General features: G+C 46.4%; 1 protein-coding gene across 2 annotated transcripts in view; it reads right to left on the bottom strand.

The window, feature by feature from the left end:
• The window catches only part of LOC115098785 (rho guanine nucleotide exchange factor 4-like), a 180170-nt gene that overhangs the window by 113124 nt on the left and 47277 nt on the right, over positions 1-19769 (bottom strand). For both annotated transcript variants that reach the window (XM_029615723.1, XM_029615725.1), the window contains exon 2: positions 11364-11503. In XM_029615723.1, coding sequence (XP_029471583.1) covers positions 11364-11477 — 114 coding nt within the window. In that variant the 5' untranslated portion in view covers positions 11478-11503. The remainder of the gene's footprint in view (positions 1-11363; positions 11504-19769) is intronic.

Raw genomic sequence — 19769 nt, 5'->3', positions numbered from 1 at the left:
ACAGCTGATGCCTGGGAATGGGAAATCTCTCCTCGAGGCCCCCTGGATCTCTCCCCGAGGCCCCCCGAGGCCCCTTGGACCACCAGGTAATTTTAAAAGGTTTTGGGGGGGTCGGGAGGGTGGGGTCGAATTAAAGGGTTGAGTGGGTTTGTTTTTTTTAGGCGGCACAGGCCTCCCTAAAAAAAAAATTAGCGATGTGAATTGGAATCGGAAACGATTCCAATTCACAATCTTAACGATCAGATTCCCCCCCCCCCCAGCCGAATCTGATCGTTAAGACGATCTGGCACACGATTCACATCTCTAATTTCCAACATTCTCTTTGCTTGTTTGTCCGCTGTAGCACACTGAGCCGATGATTTCAATGTATTGTCCACTAAAATGCCCAGATCTTTTTCCTGGTTGGTAAACTCCTAATATGGCACCTAACATCATGTAAATATAATGTGGATTACTTTTCCCTATGTGCATCACTTTGCACTTGTCAACATTAAATTTCATCTGCCATTTGGATGCCCAGTCTTCCAGTCTCACAAGCTCTTCCTGTAATTTATCACAATCTGCTTGTGATTTAACCACTCTAAATATTTTTGTGTCATCCATAAATTTGATTACCTCACTCATCGTACCCTTTTGCAGATGATTTATAAATATATTAAAAAGCACCGGTCCAAGTACAGATCCCTGAGGCACTCCACTGTTTACCTTTCTTCACTGAGAAAATTGACCATTTAATCCTACTCTGTTTCCTGTCTTTTAACCAGTTTACAGTCCACACAAGGACATCACCTCTATTCCATGACTTTTTAGTTTTCTTAGGAGTCTCTTATGGGGCACTTTGTCAGACGCCTTGTGAAAATCCAAATACACTAAATCTACTGGCTCACCTTTATCCACATGTTTAAAAAAAAGTAGCAGATTTGTGAGCTCAGGCTTCCCTTTGGTAAATCCGTGCTGGCTGTGTCCCATTAAACCATGTCTTTCTATATGTTCTGTGATTTTATTCTTTAGAATAGTTTCCAGATTTTCCCAGCACTAAAGTCAGGCTCACTGGTCTATAGTTTCCCGGATCACCCTCGGGGGCCCTTTTAAATACCAGGGTTACATTGGCCACTCTCCAGTTTAAATGATAGGTTACAAATGACTAGTAATAGATTTGACATTTAAATTTTGAGTTCTTTCAGAACCCTGGGGGTATATACTGTTTGGGCCGGGTGATTTGCAACTCTTTAGGGCCTCATTTTTAAAGTAATCGCAGGCCTGCGATACTTTAGGTAATGAGGGGCGGGGGCCGAAACGGGGGCAGTCCTGCGCTAGCCGGCAGTGATCGCACCGCCGCGGTGCGCTCTGCCGGTTTCGCACGCAATAGCGCCACCATAGAAGGTGTAGCTATTGGGTGCGAAGTAGGTCGCGAAAAGGCCTTATCTTTTCGTCGTCCGCGGTGTCTTCGTGGAGTTAGCCCCGTTGACGCCCAGACTCCTCCTCTTCCGGGGCCAACTCCGCCCCCATCTTGGTATCGCATACGATAAGGGACTTTTCGCGTGCGAAACGTCCCTTATCGCGTGCGATCCGTCTGGTAAATGACCCCCTTAGTTTGTCACTCTGGCCTATTACATCTTCCAGGTCACCGTGATTTGGTTCAATTTAATCTGAATCATCACCCTCGAAAATCATTTCCGGAATGGGTATCTCCCCAACATTCTCATTAGTAAATACTGAAGTATAGAATTTGTTTTAGTTTTTTCGCCATGGCCTTTTCTTCCCTAGTACCTCTTTAACCCATGGATGGCATTGGCCTGCACAATACAAAAGATTCGCCTATCATAAGATAGGAATATTTCTTGTATCAAACCAACCGGTACCGATTTGATCATCAGACCTGGAGCCTAGTGGGGCACTCTGGGCCCTAGTAGATCACCAGATATGCCACAGGGGGTGAGATTGGCTGAGTCAGAGGTCGGGAAGGAGGGTTGTTGTAGCCTAGAGCCAGGGAAGGGAATGATTCAGTGGAGGAGATTGGATAGAGGCTCAGGGTGTTCACCATAATTTAAAAAATATTTTGAGTGTTTTTTTTAATTAAGGATTGCTTCTAGAGGCAATGTGGGGGGGGGGGGGGTCTGCATGTTCCATTTTTCCTTCTTCCTGCATGTCCAGATTTACCCATGCCATGTTTTTCCTGCTGGTCCATGTTTCTGGTTTCCATGTGCTTCATTATACTCTTCCTGGCATGCATTCTGGCTTTTTGCCAATGATATCCTTACTTGCCGAGGCAGAATATGTTAAACAGCACAGGTCTCAAAACTGGTCCCTGGAGTAAAGCATGGATCGATACTAACACCTATGCTGTTAACATATTCATAAATGATTAGGAAAAGGGAACGATGAGTGAGATGAACATATTTGCAGATGACACAAATTATTCAATATTGTTTAAATAGGCAGCAGATTGTGAGGAATTGCAGAAGGACCTTGTGACACTAAGAAACTGGGAATCTGAAGGGCTGATGAAATTTAGAATCCAATACATTTTTTTTACTAAGAATGCAAACTCCAAACAGGAATAGGACATTGTACATAATGGTTCCTTTTATATACCATGCCAATAATCAAGAAAATTCCAACCTTTTTATGTAACACCCTCCCTTCTCCACCTTCTCCCTTCTTCAGCGCTCCCCTCGAGAGGGAGATGCCGCCGACAGCCCGCGGCTGGCCCCGCCCCTAGGCGCACGCGCCAGGGCTCTATATTTAAAGGGGCCAGCGCGGGAATCGCAGGACAGCCCCTCCGATGACATCAGATGCTGCCGGGTTATTTAAACCCGACAGCCACAGCATTACCTTGCCTTGCAACGAGGTTCGCACAGTTCCTCTGTGTCTCTAGTTGCTGTGTTGGACTCCGGTTCGCCTCTGCTGACTTCCGGCTTCTGATCTGGCTCCGTTCCTTGACTACGTCTTCAACTTCCGCCCCTGGCTTTGGTTTGTCTTCTGTCTTCTGGCTTCTGACCCGGCTTCATCTCCTGACTTCGTCTTCAGCTTCTGCTCCTGGTTTTGGTTTCTCCTCTGACTTCTGGCTTTCGACCCGGCTCCATCCCACGACTCTGTCTTCAGCTTTCGTCCCTGGCTTTGGTTTGGATCTCTGATTTCTGGCTTCTGACCCGGCTTCGCTCTTGGACTCCAACTCTGGCTTCTTCCACCACCTCAGGTATCTGTACTTGCTGGCCCAGAGGATTCTCCTAAGTCCCAGCGGCTCGGGCTCTCACAGGCTCCTCCCGGGGGAGCCGTGGGCTTCCGAGGGTGAAGACTCTTCCAGCCTCCTGGGCCCAGCCGTCCTCTCCGTCCACCTCTCCGGATGCTGCCCGGATCCTTGGTCGCATAGGGTCCCGCCTAAGTCCAAGAGGCCCGGGTTCCTACGGGCTCCTCCTGGGGGGACCTCGGGCTTCCAGTGGTGAAGTCTTCTCAAGAGTTTCTTCAGCGCCGCCTCCCGGCTGTGACGCTTCCTGTGGGTTCCCACAGTATTCCATCTACTGTCTCAGCCGGCCCAAAGGTCCACGAGTGTAACATTCCTTAAGGATCTGCTGGCTTTAGTGCACACAGGGAAGTGGATTTTAAAATAATGTTCGCGTGAAGGTCATCCCTAGTTTGACCCATTGGTCCATCAGTTTGCCCAATCTGTCTCGTTGTCATTTCCGACCCCTCTGGTTTTTCATCCTGCACTCCCCCTAGTCTATGCAGAGCCTAATAGAGATTTCTGCAGACTTTCACCTCATCGGGATCAGCAGAAAATATCCAAGGATAACAGGTCACTGCGCACTGTGGCAGCCAGCTTTAAAATACGGCTTTACGCACATAACTGTTAGCCCCACCTGTGAATGCCCATGCCCTACCCACTGCCCGCCACATACCTGCATATATGGGTCTTTTAGCGCGAGCAAAGCTTTTAACATTTGATCCAGAATGTTTTTACTTTTTTCAGTTAAAGATCTTAAATTGGTATCACTTATTTTTACAGCTTTTCTCCAAATGAGATTGCTCTTTTCCAGTGTGGCTGCCCCTTCGTCTGGACTATGAATTCCCCCTATGCTTGGGGTGGGGAGTACCACATGAGAAACTATATTTACTAATATGATTAGTTCATAGTTCATAGCCTGAGTGAGGGATAAGACAGGGATACAGTCACCCCGATACCACAATTGTGTGCCCTTCCCAAACAACCTCTCACTTGTGGCACCACAGACCAGAATAAACAGTAATTAACACTTTTACTAGTATTGTGTAAGTAGACAGTAAATCCAACCAGAACATTAAATGGGAAAAGTACAGTAGTGAAGTTTAAGATAAACTTGCAGTTTTCTTATTTTATATCTAGCAATGAAAAAATAAAACAGGGCATATGAGTATGTTGGTTAGCCAAGGCAACCAACATACTCATATGGATAGGAAAAAAAAATAGGGAACGTTAATAGAGAAAGGTGGTGGTGGTGAGGGGGTGAGGAAGCAGTGAAGAATAGAGATGTGAATCGTGTCCTCGATCGTCTTAACGATCGATTTCGGCTGGGAGGGGGAGGGAATCGTATTGTTGCCGTTGGGTGTTTAAAATATCGTGAAAATCGTTAAAATCGTGAGCCGGCACACTAAAACCCCTAAAACCCACCCCCGACCCTTTAAATTAATCCCCACCCTCCCGAACCCCCCCCCCCCAAATGCCTTAAATTACTTGGGTCCAGCGGCGGTCCGGAACGGGCTCCTGCAATTGAATTGTGTTGTCTTCATCAAGCCGGCGCCATTTTGCAAAATGGCGGCCACAAATGGCGGCGGCCCAGACCAACACGATTCGACTGCAGGAGGTCGTTCCGGACCCCCGCTGGACTTTTGGCAAGTCTTGTGGGGTCAGGAGGCCCCCCCAAGCTGGCCAAAAGTCCCTGGGGGTCCAGCGGGGGGTCCGGGAGCGATCTCCTGCCGCGAATCGTTTTCCGTACGGAAAATGGCGCCGCATGGAGATCGACTGCAGGAGGGTCGTTCAGCGGGGGTTCCGAACCCATGCAACTGGGCCGAGGGAGGCTCTCCACTCAGGAGCGTTGAAGGCGAATAAGAGACGGACTCTGCCTCTACTGCGGCGCAGTGGGTCACCAATTAGCCGCATGCCCAGTGCGGCCGGGAAACTCCTGGGCCTAGGACCTGAAGGAGGACTCTTCCTGGGCCTAACATCACCTGCACCTCCACTAGCCCTACCAGTCGCACTGACATCTGGGGACCGCGAATTCCATACTTTAGCCCTGGTGGACTCAGGAGCCAGGGGCAACTTTATCAAGAGGAGTTTAGTGGATCACTTATAAATCCCACATCTTCGCGCCCAGGCTCCATTGGTCCTTTCGTCCATCCAGGGCAAGCCCCTCCTGGGGCAGATGACACACCTCACGGAAGCCGTCCAACTTCGGGCTGGGCTTCTTCACGTCAAGCAGATTTCTTTCCACATCCTGGAACGTTCGATACACCCCATCATCCTGGGACTCCCATGGCTTCAAAAAACATTGTCCCCAATTCGATTGGAGAAACTTACAGCTAACCCAATGGGGGCCGACTTGTCACGACACTTGCCTCCAACTGGTAATTCCAGTGCAATGCTCAACCGTCTTTGCGAGCCTCCAAGGCCTGCCGATGCCCTATGCTACTTACACTGATGTTTTTTCCAAGCGGATGGCTGAGATGCTCCAGTCTCACCGACCATTTGTGCCATTAAACTTCATCCTGGCACAGAACCCCCTCAGGGACGCACCTATACCCTTTCACCCTTGGAGACTCAAGCCATGTCTCGCTACATCAAGGAAAATCTGGATAGGGGATTCATCTGCAAATCAACATCCCCGGCGGGGCTGGTTTCTTCTTCGTAGGGAAAAAGGATGGAACACTTCGCCCTTGCATCGACTACCAGGGCCTGAATGCCATAACCATCAAGGACCGGTATCCATTGCCCCTAATCTCCGAGCTTTTGATTGCCTTCAAGGCGCTAAAATCTTTACCAAACTGGACCTCCGGGGAGCCTACAACCTGATCCGTATTAAGGAGGGGGACGAATGGAAAATGGCCTTCAATACCCAGAGACGGCCACTACGAGTATCTGCAACGCCTCAGCGGTGTTTCAAAAATAACCATGAATGAAATCTTCCGAGACTTGCTATACGCTGTGTGGTCGTGTACCTTGAAGACATCTTAATCTTCTCCAGATCCCTCACCGCTCTCCGCCAGCACATCACCCAGGTACTACAACGACTAAGAGAAAACCAACTCTACGCCAAGCTCGAGAAGTGCCTCTTCGAGCGGGAGGCTCTCCCATTCTTGGGATACATCGTCTCCAGCGAAGGATTCTGCATAGACCCCCAGAAACTAAAGGCTATTCGAGAATGGCCTCAACCCTCTGGCTTGAAACCGCTTCAGCGATTTTTGGGTTTTGCTAATTATTACCATTCATTCATCACCAACTATGCTTCTATTGTCGCACCCCTCACGGCCTTAACTCGGAAAGGCGCTGACTCCAAGCACTGGCCCCCCGGAGCTGTAGCCGCCTTTACCCGCCTTAAAGAGGCGTTCCTCCGCCAGCCGTGTCTGCATTATCCTGACCCGCAACGTCCATTCATCATTGAGGTGGACGCATCCTCTGAAGGCGTAGGAGCCGTTCTTAGTCAGAATTCGGCCCAACACACGTTACACCCATGCTCCTTCCTCTCTCACCAATTCTCCCCCACAGAACAAAACTACGCCATTGGCGATAAGGAGCTCCTGGCCATCAAAATGGCTTTGGAAGAATGGCATCCTTGGTTGGAGGGAGCTCAACATCAGATCACGGTCTACACAGACCACAAAAATCTTGAATATCTGCATTGGGCACAACGCCTCAACCCCCGACAAGCTCGATGGGCATTATTCTTTACCCGATTCAATTTCGTCCTGCGTTATAGGCCGGCCGCCAAGAATCTTGAGGCTGACGCTCTGTCCCGAGTCTTCGAGACCACGGATACTCCAGACTCGCCCCAATTCATCATCGAGCCGTCGCGAGTCCTGCTGTCCACTACCATGACCATTCCTCCAGGAAAGACCTTTGTACCATCACAGTGTGGAAACAGGTTCTGGCATGGGCCCATGACTCCCGCTGTTCAGGTCATCCAGGCCCTTCGCCGATACTATTGGTGGCCCAATAGGGACGTTCAATCTTATGTGGAATCCTGTCACCTGTGTGCCCATCACAAGAGAATTCCAGGATTGTCTCCAGGCTTACTCCAGCCCCTGCCGGTGCCTACCAAACCCTGGACTCATATCTCAATGGATTTCGTGGTCGATCTACCCTCGTCCGGTGGCAACACCATCATCTGGGTAGTCATTGACCGATTCAGCAAAATGGCACACTTCGTACCACTCCCAGGGTTGCCTTCCGCACCCCACTTAGCCCAGTTATTTGTCCAGCATATTTTCAAACTTCATGGATTACCCAAAAGCATCCTCTCAGACCGAGGACTCCAATTTACTGCGAGATTCTGGAGGGCACTCTGCCAGAAATTTGATGTCACCTTGGATTATACCTCTGCATACCACCCACAAACCAATGGTCTAGCGGAGAGAACAAATCAAACGCTCAAGCAGTTCCTTCGCATCTATGTTAATAATAAACAAGATGACTGGGCAAACCTGCTCCCTTGGGCTGAGTTCACCCTTAATTCGCATCCTTCCACTGCCACCGGGTCATCTCCCTTCCAGTTGGTCTATGGGAAGCAACCCCGTCCGCCACTGCCTGTTCCCATTACCGTGACGTCTCCAGTGGCCCAACTCTCCGTGGATGAGCTACATTGCCTCTGGATCTCCACCTGGCACGCCCTACTCAAAGCCAATCAGATGGCAAAGAAATATTCTGACCACCAACGAAGACCTTGTCGTCCTCCGAGACCCGGTCAGAAGGTATGGCTGAGTACACGATTCATCCGACTAAAATTACCTTCAGTGCGCCTTGCCCCTCGGTTCATTGGTCCCTTTCCCATCCTCCGTCGGATTGGGGCGGTGTCCTATCAGCTTCAACTACCACCGTCACTCAAAATCCATAACACCTTCCATGCCTCCCTTTTGAAGCCCTTGGTGCTGTCCTGGCCTTCTAGCATGCCTCCAACACCCCAGGCCGCCGCTTCAGAAGATGATACCACCTATCAGGTCCGAGAGGTGTTGGACGTTCAGAAACGTAGAAAGAGATGGGAATATTTACTGGCTTGGGAGGGGTTCGGTTCCGAATAAAATATATGGGAACCCCTTGCCAATATTTTGGACCGGAACCTACTTGCCCAGTTCCATCTTGACCATCTGTCCAAACCCAGGCCTCCTGGGAGGTGCCCTAAAGGGGGGGGGGTACTGTTGTGCCTTTCGGCCGCGGGCAGCCGCGACCGCAATCCCCTACCTAGATTTGCGGTGGCAGGGCCGCCACAGGAAGATCGGTGAGGCTGCTGGAGTCCACCTCTCCTCATCCCCGCCCCTCGGAGTGGGCCCCCGTGGAGATTGCCGGTGGGGGAGGCGCCCCAGGCCTCCTCTCGCAGCATCAGGCCACTCTGCAGACGTCCCCGGGAACAAGATGGCCGCCCTGCCCTTAGGCGCGAGGCCGCGCCTCCTCTGAGGATTTAAAGGGGCTTCGTCCTCTAAATTGTCTTCACCTGCTCCTGATGGGCTAGGCGCAGAGAAGTATGTAAGGAGACTTTCTCCATTCACTCCTTGACTTGGCAACAAGTCTGCTTGCTTTGGTGAATCTCCTGGTGCCTTGGGTTCCTGCTTCCTCTTGATTGTTTCTTTGGCTTACGACTTCGGACTGGCAAGTGGTGATTCTCTGGTGTGTGACTTCGGACCGGCGAATGACGACTCTCTGGTACTCGACCTCGGACTCCTTTGACGGATCTTCCACCTTCAAGGGCCCACCTAAGTCCAAGCAGCCCGGGTCCCTATGGGCTCCTCCCGGGGGGACCGCGGGCTTCCAGTGGTGAAGACCCAGCTGGCCCTTGCACTGGCTCCGCACCTCTTCGACCTCTCAAAGTTCCACCTAAGTCCCAGCAGCTCGGGTCCCTACGGGCTCCTCCTGGGGGGACTGCGGGCTTCCAGCGGCGAAGAACCGGCTGGCCCTTGCACCGGCTCTGCACCTCTTCGACCTTTCAAAGGTCCACCTAAGTCCCAGCAGCTCGGGTCCCTACGGGCTCCTCCTGGGGGTCCGCGGGCTTCCAGCGGCGAAGAACCGGCTAGCTCCTACTTCGACTCTGCCTCGCCACTCAACGGGGGAACCCGAGGTGTTGTCTCCTCAGGTAGTACCAACTCCCCCTCGGTCCAAGGGTTCACATCTCCCTAGGTCATAACAAGTGTAGCTGTGTTTAAAAAAGGACTGGATAAGTTCCTGGAGGAGAAGTCCATTACCTGCTATTAATTAAGTTGACTTAGAAAATAACAACTGCTATTACTAGCAACAGTAACATGGAATAGACTTAGTTTTTGGGTACTTGCCAGGTTCTTATGGCCTGGATTGGCCACTGTTGGAAACAGGATGCTGGGCTTGATGGATCCTTGTTCTGACCTAGTATGGCATGTTCTTATGTTCTTATGCTAATTTACTCTCTGTGCAAAGTTTAGATAACTTAACTCAGTCTCTAAGGAGGGTGATCAGGCCATATGCTCCTGGGCCTGGATATTTCTGAAAAGGAAGTCTCTCAGTTTTTCAGCTCCTGGCTCACCTGTCCCTTGTTGGGATTTTATATGTAGCTCGGCTATGTCTGTTTCATCAGAGCGCAGACTTCGGTCTCTCCCTCTTGATGATTAGCTCTTTGGGAGAAGAACTGATTGCAGGGCTGCTAGATGAACTCCTCTTTTTCTAGCTCCTGGCTCCACTCCTGGCCATCCCCACCCCTCACACACAGAGCTAGCCAAATTGTGCCTTTTCTTCCTTAAATGGTCTCCCACCATTCCTTTGGCTTCCTCCTCTGCTGGTTATGTAGTGCTGTTCTCTGGGCAGGCTAAACAGTGCAGCCCTTTTCCCAACTTGTTAACACTTGTGAATGCTGGATGCTGGCTCTTACACAACATTTGTCATTCAGAGGACAGCACACATGGGTTTTGATGTATTTTTATATTCCTTCACCTTGGCTGCGGCGGCTTGCAGTCTCTGCAGGTTTGAAAAAACCTTTTTCACAGGTCCAAAGCACATCACTCAGATCCAGACACAGCTCTGTCCACATTGTAAGGCACCAACTCATGAAAAGCTCATGGGGGCAGGAACTGGTTTATAGTAGCTTGCTACACCAGTTTTTGTACCTGCTAGTTAGGAATACAGATCCATTCCCTAAAAGCTGTAGTTTTAAGTTAGATTCAGGATTTTATGATTGTTTTCTGTGTTTTTTATGAATTATTGTATGTTATGTTGAATTTATTATAAAGAAACATTGTAAACCGGTGTGAAGGTTCATACCAACATCGGTCTAGAAAAACCAGGAAATAAACAAATAAATACATAAATAAATAAATAAACATAATTTCTTTCTTGTCCTACAACATCCAAGTGACTGATTCAGCCCTTTACATTTTTTTCATTAAATTCTTTGGTTTGTTTATGGCCGGAATGGGCCCCCAAACAAATGGCAGAAGTGTTATCTTCACCCTAAGATTCTGCACTGTCGCTACCACTACCATCGGTCCTAGTACTGAGGCTGGGCATATTTTTTTTTCGCCTGGGCCATGTGCTGCCAGTATGGATTTAACTCTTTGTTTCTTTTCATATTTAAATAGTGGTGGTTGGTTGTTTTACTAAGATTTGGCATATACAATGAGGCTACTACATGTACTCAGCAAAGCTTGTACAGAGAATTCTGCTCTATTCTATTCAATGATACTTCCCCCTTCAGATTCCTGGGTAGCTTTTCTCAATCTACTTGTTGGTTCAATTAAAAAAGGTGCCATAACTTGCATTGAATCTTATTTTCTCCAGGCCCAAAATGGCTATGACTAGAACACACTGAAAACGGTGATAATTCTTTTTCTCAGGAAAACACATTTTTAGACCCACCATCACTGTTGGCAGTCACACTGTGCAGTTATAGGTGAAAGTCAGTCAATAATACCGTCTTTCTTTTCCTTTGAGAACAGTGTGCACAACACACTACGTGAGATTTCCAGCATCTGTTTGCAGCATATAAAACAAGACCTGGAAATTCTTCAAAGCAAAAAGGAAATAGCAGAGAGACAAATACCTACCTCTTTCCTGCTCTGTTAGATTAGTCTCTACTTATCTAAAATCCAAAAGAGAACTTATATTGTCAAAGATGGGCACCCCTGAGCATAGAAGAAGTGAGAGCTTTATATATTACCTCATTAATGGCAAGCTGTTCTCCCCCTCCTCCCAAATGTCCATAGTTGTGATTACAGCTCCGAAAGTCCTCATACAGTTCCTCTTCACTTCCCATGTCATTGGTGAAAGTCATCTTGTCCAAGGACCTGTCTGTAATAACTGCAGAGGAAAACACAAATTAATTGTAAATAAGGAGGTCTGTATTCAAAAGCATTTAGCTGGCTAACTCAAAATGAATATTTGGGCATTTATCCAGCTAACTTCTAGTGAGCTAATAAGATAGAATTTAGCGGGCTAAATTAGGGGTAATCCAGGGGCAAAACTGGGAGAAACTGAGTTAGCCGGCTAACATTAATATTCAGAGTTAGCTGGATAACTTAGCTGGCTAGATCTGGTCAGGCCAAAGACCTGCCCTAAAGCCAGCTAACTTTAAGATAGCAACTGCACTATTGAATGTACCTCCAAGATCTATATCCAAGATGAAGCAACAATAATGGCATCTCTGAGCATGGACTCCACCTCAATCCAAGACACTAAGGAATCAAATCTGAGCAGAGCTTCCATCCATCGTAAAACATTAAGGAATCATTTCAAATTAGAGCCTCTGTTTCCCACAGAGACATGAAACAGTTATTCCTAGCAGGGCCGCCATCTCAGGGAGCTTCAAAGGTCTTCCTTTCCTTGCAGGTCTCTAAGAAATGCAGGAAATGTTTTTTTTCCATTGAACAATACAGAGCTTCAGAGAGCTAGCCAAGGCATATTTTTTTTTATCGGTGGAGAAATACATTTAATTAATAAAGAAACATAGTTTATTTAAACAGTTCTAAGTGCAAATGAACTTAATTTTTTGGTTATGCTGGATGTCTATTTATAAAACATTTTTCTGCAAACATAATTTCACGTTCCCAGTGGTTGCCTCCCTATTGGTTTAATCCCTAAATAAGTTTAATGTTCTTAAAACATGTTACTTCCATGAGAAGAAATGTAACGGAACTGTGACAAGATGCTTTTGTAAGTGAAATGTTCTCACATTGGGAATTACTTCCATAGGAAGCAGGGCTGTCCTCAGGAGGGGCAAGCAGGGAAAAACAGCCCTGGGCCCCGCACTTTGGGGGGGAGGCACCACACCTCCATGCTAGCCCCACCCCCAACACTATAGTTTCCTGTCAGCAAGTGTTCCAGGGCCCTGCTGCAGTAAGATCAGCCCTAGAACCCGCACCTTCTTAAGATAATTCCCTGATAGGAAGAGACATTCTCTTATAAGGGCGTGTGTTCTTATAACGGAAATGACTTCAACAGGAAAGGCCACAGTAGGCCTGTGAAAACCTACCCATTAAAGAGTGCTCTCATAAAGGATAGTGAGATATTCTTATATGGAGAGTGTTCTTATAAAAAGAATTACTTCCCAGGGAAAGAGCATCTTGGTACAGTAAAATGCTCTCTGTCAGCTCACTGAAATTTACCACAGAAACTGCCATTTGAATTTTGACCTACATAACAATAGGCCGATATCTACATGGATTATGGTCTATGAAAAACCAAAATTCGCTTTGCATAAAGGAAAATCTCTGTTTGTGGTCCCTAAAGCAGTGGTTCTCAACCCAGTCCTCAGGACACACCCACCTAATTGAGTTTTCCGGATATCCACAATGAATATGCATGAAATAGATTTGTGTACAATGGAAGGTTTGCTCAATACTGGAGGTGCTCAAGCACCCACTGCACTGAGAGAACTGGCACCTAGACTAAAATGCAGATCAGGCCAGCAATTAGTCTACACACCATACACCTCAACCCTGATGCTGAGGCAGTACACTTGCCTGTAATCTGAGGAGGGGCACAGACTCATTCTTTTTTCAGGCCTACACCCATGCCAAGGAGTATCTGCTCTCGGCAGTCAGGGCCACCCTGGAAAGGCAAGGCCGGTGGAATCCAAGGGTTGGAGAAAAACCCATAAGAGAAGCGAGAGGCAGGAACACTAGAACTGGACAAACAGGACATGGAACCTGGACTGTAAGACAGGAAGGATTATCATGCAAGAACATGATTACCAGGCAAAAATACAGGAAATTAGGAATCACATGGATGGTGCTTCCACAGGGCAGACACAAAGAGGATTATAGGACCAGCAAAGGTGTGTCAGCCCTCAATTTGGGAAACACCTAATGCTGGTCCAATAGGGAGCCTGCAGGGACATGTCTGACACTCCTGGAACTAAAATACTAGAACTTCCTGGAGAGCAAGCAGCCTCCACATCCCTGTGGTAAGTCCATGGTCTAGAATCCCCATGACCACAGGTTCAAATCCCATCAACCCTGACAGAATACAACCCCCTCCCCCAATTAATGGTGCCCTTATACTCTCAAAAGACCTCCAGGGTTCCAGGCCCAATCTGGGGAAGCACAGTCTCAGACTTAATTCCAAGAGCAGGAACTTGGGTTGACAAGGGAGTTCCCCAGAGCCAGAGCAGACACTAGAGCTATGGAGACAGATGGTGCCGTCTTCACCAAGGAACAGACAAGAACTGGAACTGGAGAGACAGCTGACATGGAGTTCACCAGTATGAAGGCAGGCACTGGAGATGCAATGGCAGCCAGCGCTGACTCCAATGGTGCATAGAGAGAAGCTTGGTTTGGCAAGGAAGTTGACGCAGAGTTTACCATTGTTCAAGCAGGCACCAGAGCTGTGGTAACAGCTGGCTCTGACTTCATCGGTGCACAATCAAGGACCGGAACTGAAAGAACAGCTAACATGGAGTTCATGGTAGTAAGAGCTGCAAGAGCAGCTGGTGCTGACTTTACTGGTGCATGGACAGGAACGCTGGGTTGACAAGGAAGCTGGCACATAATTTACCAATGCAAAAGCAGGCACTGGAGCTGTGGTAGCAGCTGGCTCTGACTTCACCAGTGCACATATAACCCTATTTCTAGGAATATGTATCTGGGGGCTTCATATTGTCTTTTTTTTATTATTATTATTTATTTATTCATTTTCCATTTTACAATTTTTAAATATCCTTTTTCACAACGGATTATTTTATGCAACAACTTCTAAATTAAATTTTTAAACATTATAACATATTACCCTATTTACAAATATAATCAATTAGGAATCAAAGATTTATACTAAGGACATTTCAATAAACCCTTAAAGAAATATTGAAGAGGCAAACATTTTTATATAACCAAGAGTTTTTAAGAGCGAATAAAAAATTTAGGTATGGGCTATGCACAGATTTTCAGTGGTATTTTCATAAATATACCTTTTCCTCTTAAGGATTGGGAGATGATGTTATAGGTTTCCAGGCATCTATAAACTGCCGCAACTGTTCAATTTGAAAAAAAAAAAAAAAAATTTCCTCCCCCTTCTTTCTTTCTTTCTTTATTTAAAGAGACTTTTATACCGATATTAGTGGGGACATCATATCGGTTTACAGCGAACTATAGAAAGGAAATTACAAAGAACAGGGCGTTGGGGGGGGGGGAAGGGATACAACGAACCAAAGGAAAGCAGGTCAAGAAGGAACAATCGCAATGGGCATAATTAATAACAATAAGAAACAGTAACAAGGCAAATGTAACATGTTAATACAAAAGGGCATATACAATTATAGCATGACTTAGAATGAGGGCTGCTAAGGGTTTTGGGGGAAGGCTTGTTTGAAAAGCCAGGTTTTTAATTGTGATCTGAATTTTGTCATGCATGGTTCTAGCCTGAGGTGGGTCGGAAGTGCATTCCAATGCGTGGGGCCAGCAATGGAGCACATCCGCTCCCTCGTGGATGTGAGGTGTGCTTTCTTTAAGGAGGGCACATGGAGGGTCCCTTTTTTGGAACTCCTGGTTGGCCGAGTTGGGCATGTGAGGCGGAAGGGCTCGTCAAGCCAGTTGGAATTGTGAGTATATATGGCTTTACGGATGGTAGTGAGGGTTTTAAAGAGGATATGAGAGGGGATAGGGAGCCAGTGCAGGTCTTTCAGGATAGGGGAGATATGATCGTATTTACGTGCGTTAGAGATAGACCTGGCTACTGCATTCTGCAGCATTTGGAGTGGTTTTATGGAGGAGTAGTGTAAGCCAAGAAAGAGGGAGTTACAGTAATCCATTTTGGACGCTAGTGTGGCCTGTACGACAGTTCGAAAGTCACTGGCATGGAGAAAAGGTTTCAGTTTTTTCATAACATTGAGTTTGTAGAAACCCTCCTTGAGGATAGCATTGATGTGTTTTTTGAGATTTAATTGCTGATCAATCTGAACCCCAAGGTTTCTAGCGCAGTGGTGCGCGTGAATTTTCTGGAAGGCAGGATCATTGTGAGTGAGGATTTAATAGGTAAATGTTGTGAGATCAGGAGCAGTTCTGTTTTGGAGGTGTTTAAAGCCAGATGGAGTTTAGTGAGTAAGGTGTTGATATCTGCAAGACAATTTCCTCAGAATTTAAGGGCATTGGATAGAGAGCCTTGAATAGGTATTATGATTTGCACATCATCAGCATAAAGGTAGAATTTGAGGCCGAGTTCTGTTAGGAGATGGCAAAGTGGGGTGAGGTAGATATTAAATAGGGTAGAAGAGAGGGCGGAGCCCTGGGGGACTCCCTGAGAGACAGCATAGTAAGTGGATTCAGCATTGCCTATCTTCACAGAGAATTGCCTATTGGCTAGATAGGAGGTGAACCACTTGAGGGCCGAACCAGAGAGGCCAATGTCAGATAGGCGGGAGAGGAGGTGATTATGATTTATTGTGTCGAAGGCCGACGAAATGTCCAACAGTGCAAGGATATAAGAATGTCTTTGGTCCATTCCCCTAAGGAGATGGTCGGTTAAAGAGAGGAGGAGGGTCTCAGTGTTAAGGTATTTGCGGAAGCCGAATTGTGAGGAGTGAAGTATATTATTGGTTTCAAGAAAGTCTGTTAACTGTGAATTGACGACCTTTTCCATGATTTTTGAGATGAATGGGAGGTTAGAGATAGGGCGAAAATTAGCAGGGTCCTTGGGGTCTAAAGAGGGTTTTTTGAGCAGTGGTTTAACCACTGCATGCTTGAGTGAGTCAGGGACGGAGCCTGATGAAAGGGAGCAGTTGATGATGTCAGCAATAGGTTTGGAAATGGTGTCATGTATTGTGAGGAGGGCTTTGGTTGGAATGGTATCGGAAGGGTGTGTTGACGGTTTAATTTTCTTGAGGATTGAAGCAATTTCGATGGATGAGACGAGATCAAGGTCATTGAAGATGGCGGGAGTAGAGATAGCGCTTATGGTTATAGGGAGCGGGTGAGGGTTAGGGGGAAATCTGAGGAGAATGTTCGCAATTTGTTATTTATTTATTTTTTATTTAGGAGTTTTTTATATACCGAGGTATAGCAAAAAAATGCCTTCACTCCGGTTTACATTTATAACAACCTGTTACATCTAACGCATTTAAACAGTAACAAGAACTGGTACTGAACAATAACTTAGTACAATAGATAGAAAACCAAACCAATGATATAAATCATATAACGAGGTATATAGCCGTGCTCAAATTATGTATGGGGAGGAATTGTTAGAGGGAGATGATAGGTGAGGATTCGGTGTGTCAGAGAGAGAGAGTCAATGGAATGATATTGCAAACTCGGAGATGAAATGCAGTAGGTGTGGTCTGTTGTGCTATCCTATGCCATCCTTGAGTGTTTGATTGAAAAGCCATGTTTTGAGTTCTTTTTTAAAAGCTTTAAGGTTTTCTTGTGAGCTCAGGTGTTGTGGTAAGGAGTTCCATAGATTCGGGCCAGCAATGGAAATGGCTCTGTTTTTTGTGGAGAACAGTTTGGCTAGCGGTAGTGGTGGCACTTCTAGATGTAGGTGACTTGTTGATCTGGTCGTGCGTAGTGACCTGTGTACATGTATGATGTTGTCCAGAGCTGTGTTGTCGGCCTTATGAATTGCATTGTGTAGAATTGTTAGAACTTTGAATTCTATTCTTTTGTCTACCGGAAGCCAGTGTAGATTGTTGAGTACGGGGGTGATGTGGTCGGATCTCTTTTTCCCAGTTAGGACTCTGGCTGCGACATTCTGTAGTAACTGAAGCGGTTTTAAGGCTGTTTTAGGTAGACCTATTAAGAGTGAGTTGCAGTAGTCTAGGCTGTTGAAGATGAGGGCTTGTAAGGTGGCTCTGAATTCATGGTGGTGAAGCAATGGTTTTAGGTGTTTGAGTATTTGGAGTTTACGGAAGCCTTCTTTTGTTTTTGTTGCAATGTGTTTTTTATAGTTTAGTTCGCTGTCAATCCAAATGCCAAGGTCTTTTACGTTATCTTTGAGTTGTATGCTGAGGTTGTCAATTTGGAAGGGTGGTGTGGTTAACGATCCTGAGATTTTTCTTCTGATTAGCATGCATTCGGTTTTGTTCATGTTTAGGCATAGTTTTAGGTGGTTTAGCATATTTTGAATTGTATCAAGGTGTGTGGCTGCTGTCGACAATGCGTCTTCTAAGGTGGAAGTGATTGGGATGAGGAGTTGAATGTCGTCGGCATACATGTAGTAAGTTATTCCTAGGCTTGATAGGAGTTGGCAAAGGGGTAGTAGGTAAATGTTATGAAAGTAGGAAGTCAGTTCTTCACATTTACTACTGGCTTTGTTGTCTGGAATAGGAGGGGGTGTATGCTTGGTGAGGTTGGATACATAGGTAAAGAGGGCTTTAGGATTGTATTTGGTAGTCGTGTATTCTTAAGGCGTAGTAATCTCGTTTAGCTTTCAGGGTGGCGAGTCTGTAGAGATGTAAGGAGGATTTGAAGGTGGAAGCTTTTTGTGGGGTGGGGTTCTTGCGCCAGGATCTTTCCTGTTGCCTGAGTTCGGAGGAGTACCATGGGTTCTACTTTTTCATAGACGGTTTCAATTCGCGTCTGGTGATGGGACACAGTTTGTTCGCAATGTCTAATGTCTAAGGTGACAGTGCTCCAGGAGTCAAGGGCCGTGTCGGGGGTGGAGCAGTCAAGTTTAGAGGAGAATCCGGCAACGGCTGAGATGAGATCCTCGCTAGGGCACGATTTTCTAAAAACAATGGAGGTGCTGGATGTGGGATTGTTAGAGATGGGTATATTTATGGAAAGAGAGGATTTAATGATGGAGTGGTCGGACCATGGGACAGGGGTACATGAGGGCTTTTAGTGGAGTGGATACTGGCATTAATAAAGATGAGGTCCAAAGTGTGCCCTGCTTTCTGTGTGGGGGAAGAAATGATTTACGTAAAACCAGTGGCTTCAAGTGAGATGAGGAAAGCTTCACAGGACGGGGAGCGGGGGGAAACATTGACGTGGAGGTTGAAGTCTTCTAGGATGATAGCAGGGGCATCACAATCGAGGTTAATGGAGATGAATTCAATAAGGGGGGACGGGTTGAGTTCCAGAAGGCCGGGGGTCATATACTATGCAGACCTGGAGTTCCTGGGATTTGAAAAGCCCAATCTCAAAGTTGGGTGGGGCGTCAGTTTTCACAGGTTTGATATTTATGTGCTTTTTGACAGCTAAGAGGAGGCCTCCGCCTCGTTTCTTGGGTCTCGGGATAGAGTAAATATCGTAAGTAATAGTAGGAAATTGATTGAGTAAGACAATATCTGAATTTTTAAGCCACGTCTCATGACCGCGCAGATTTCAGGCTTACAATCGACTAATAAATCATTCAGGATTACGATTTTCTTGGATAGGGACTGTGCATTGAATAGCACGATAGATAGGGTAGTGAGTCCTAGGAGTTGGGTGAGTGGGGAAATAAGGATGGAGAGGAGGGACTTGCGCCGGGTGGTAGAGCTGAAGAGGGTGGGGTGGGGAACTCTATGGGATGGGTAATGGATGCGCGAGATGGGGAGGCTTGAGTTGCTTGCCATTATAGAAACTGAGAAGGGACAGAGTAACACAACAATCACAACAATGTCAGAATATTAAGCAGCAACCACAGTCAAAAAATAGTCAATACATTTACAAGGGTATCGTAGAGAGAAAGAAAACCCCCATGGTGGTAACATTTAGTCTATATGACAAAAATTCTTTTCTTCTAAGTTGCGTAACAGGTGCCATGTCAGGATAAATCCTGACTTCCTGATCATAAAAAGTAACAGGAAATTTTTTAAAGTAGTTACGCATCAAAATACTGACATCTTGGGTTGCTATAAGGGAAACTAATAAAACCTTTCTCTCAATAATTTCTATATTGGAACTCTCAAGAAAGCTAACAGTTGCTCTATTTGGCAAAAATCTGCATGAATTTATCGAGGGAATATTCTGTTCAGAAAACCTAGAGCTCCTGTTAGAAACTTTTTTAAGGTAATATATGGAATTTCTCCCATAATTTTAGGAAAGTTTAAGATTATCACATTTAACTGTCTCAAACCATTTTCTAATATTTCTAAACGTCTTGAAGAAGACAATTATTCTTTTATAATCGCAGTAATAACTGTTGAAATGGTTTG

The sequence above is a fragment of the Rhinatrema bivittatum genome, chromosome 9, assembly GCF_901001135.1.
Source record: "Rhinatrema bivittatum chromosome 9, aRhiBiv1.1, whole genome shotgun sequence".
NCBI lineage: Eukaryota > Metazoa > Chordata > Amphibia > Gymnophiona > Rhinatrematidae > Rhinatrema > Rhinatrema bivittatum.
Note: the sequence above shows the minus strand (reverse complement) of the source record. Positions and strands in the feature narration are given on the sequence as shown.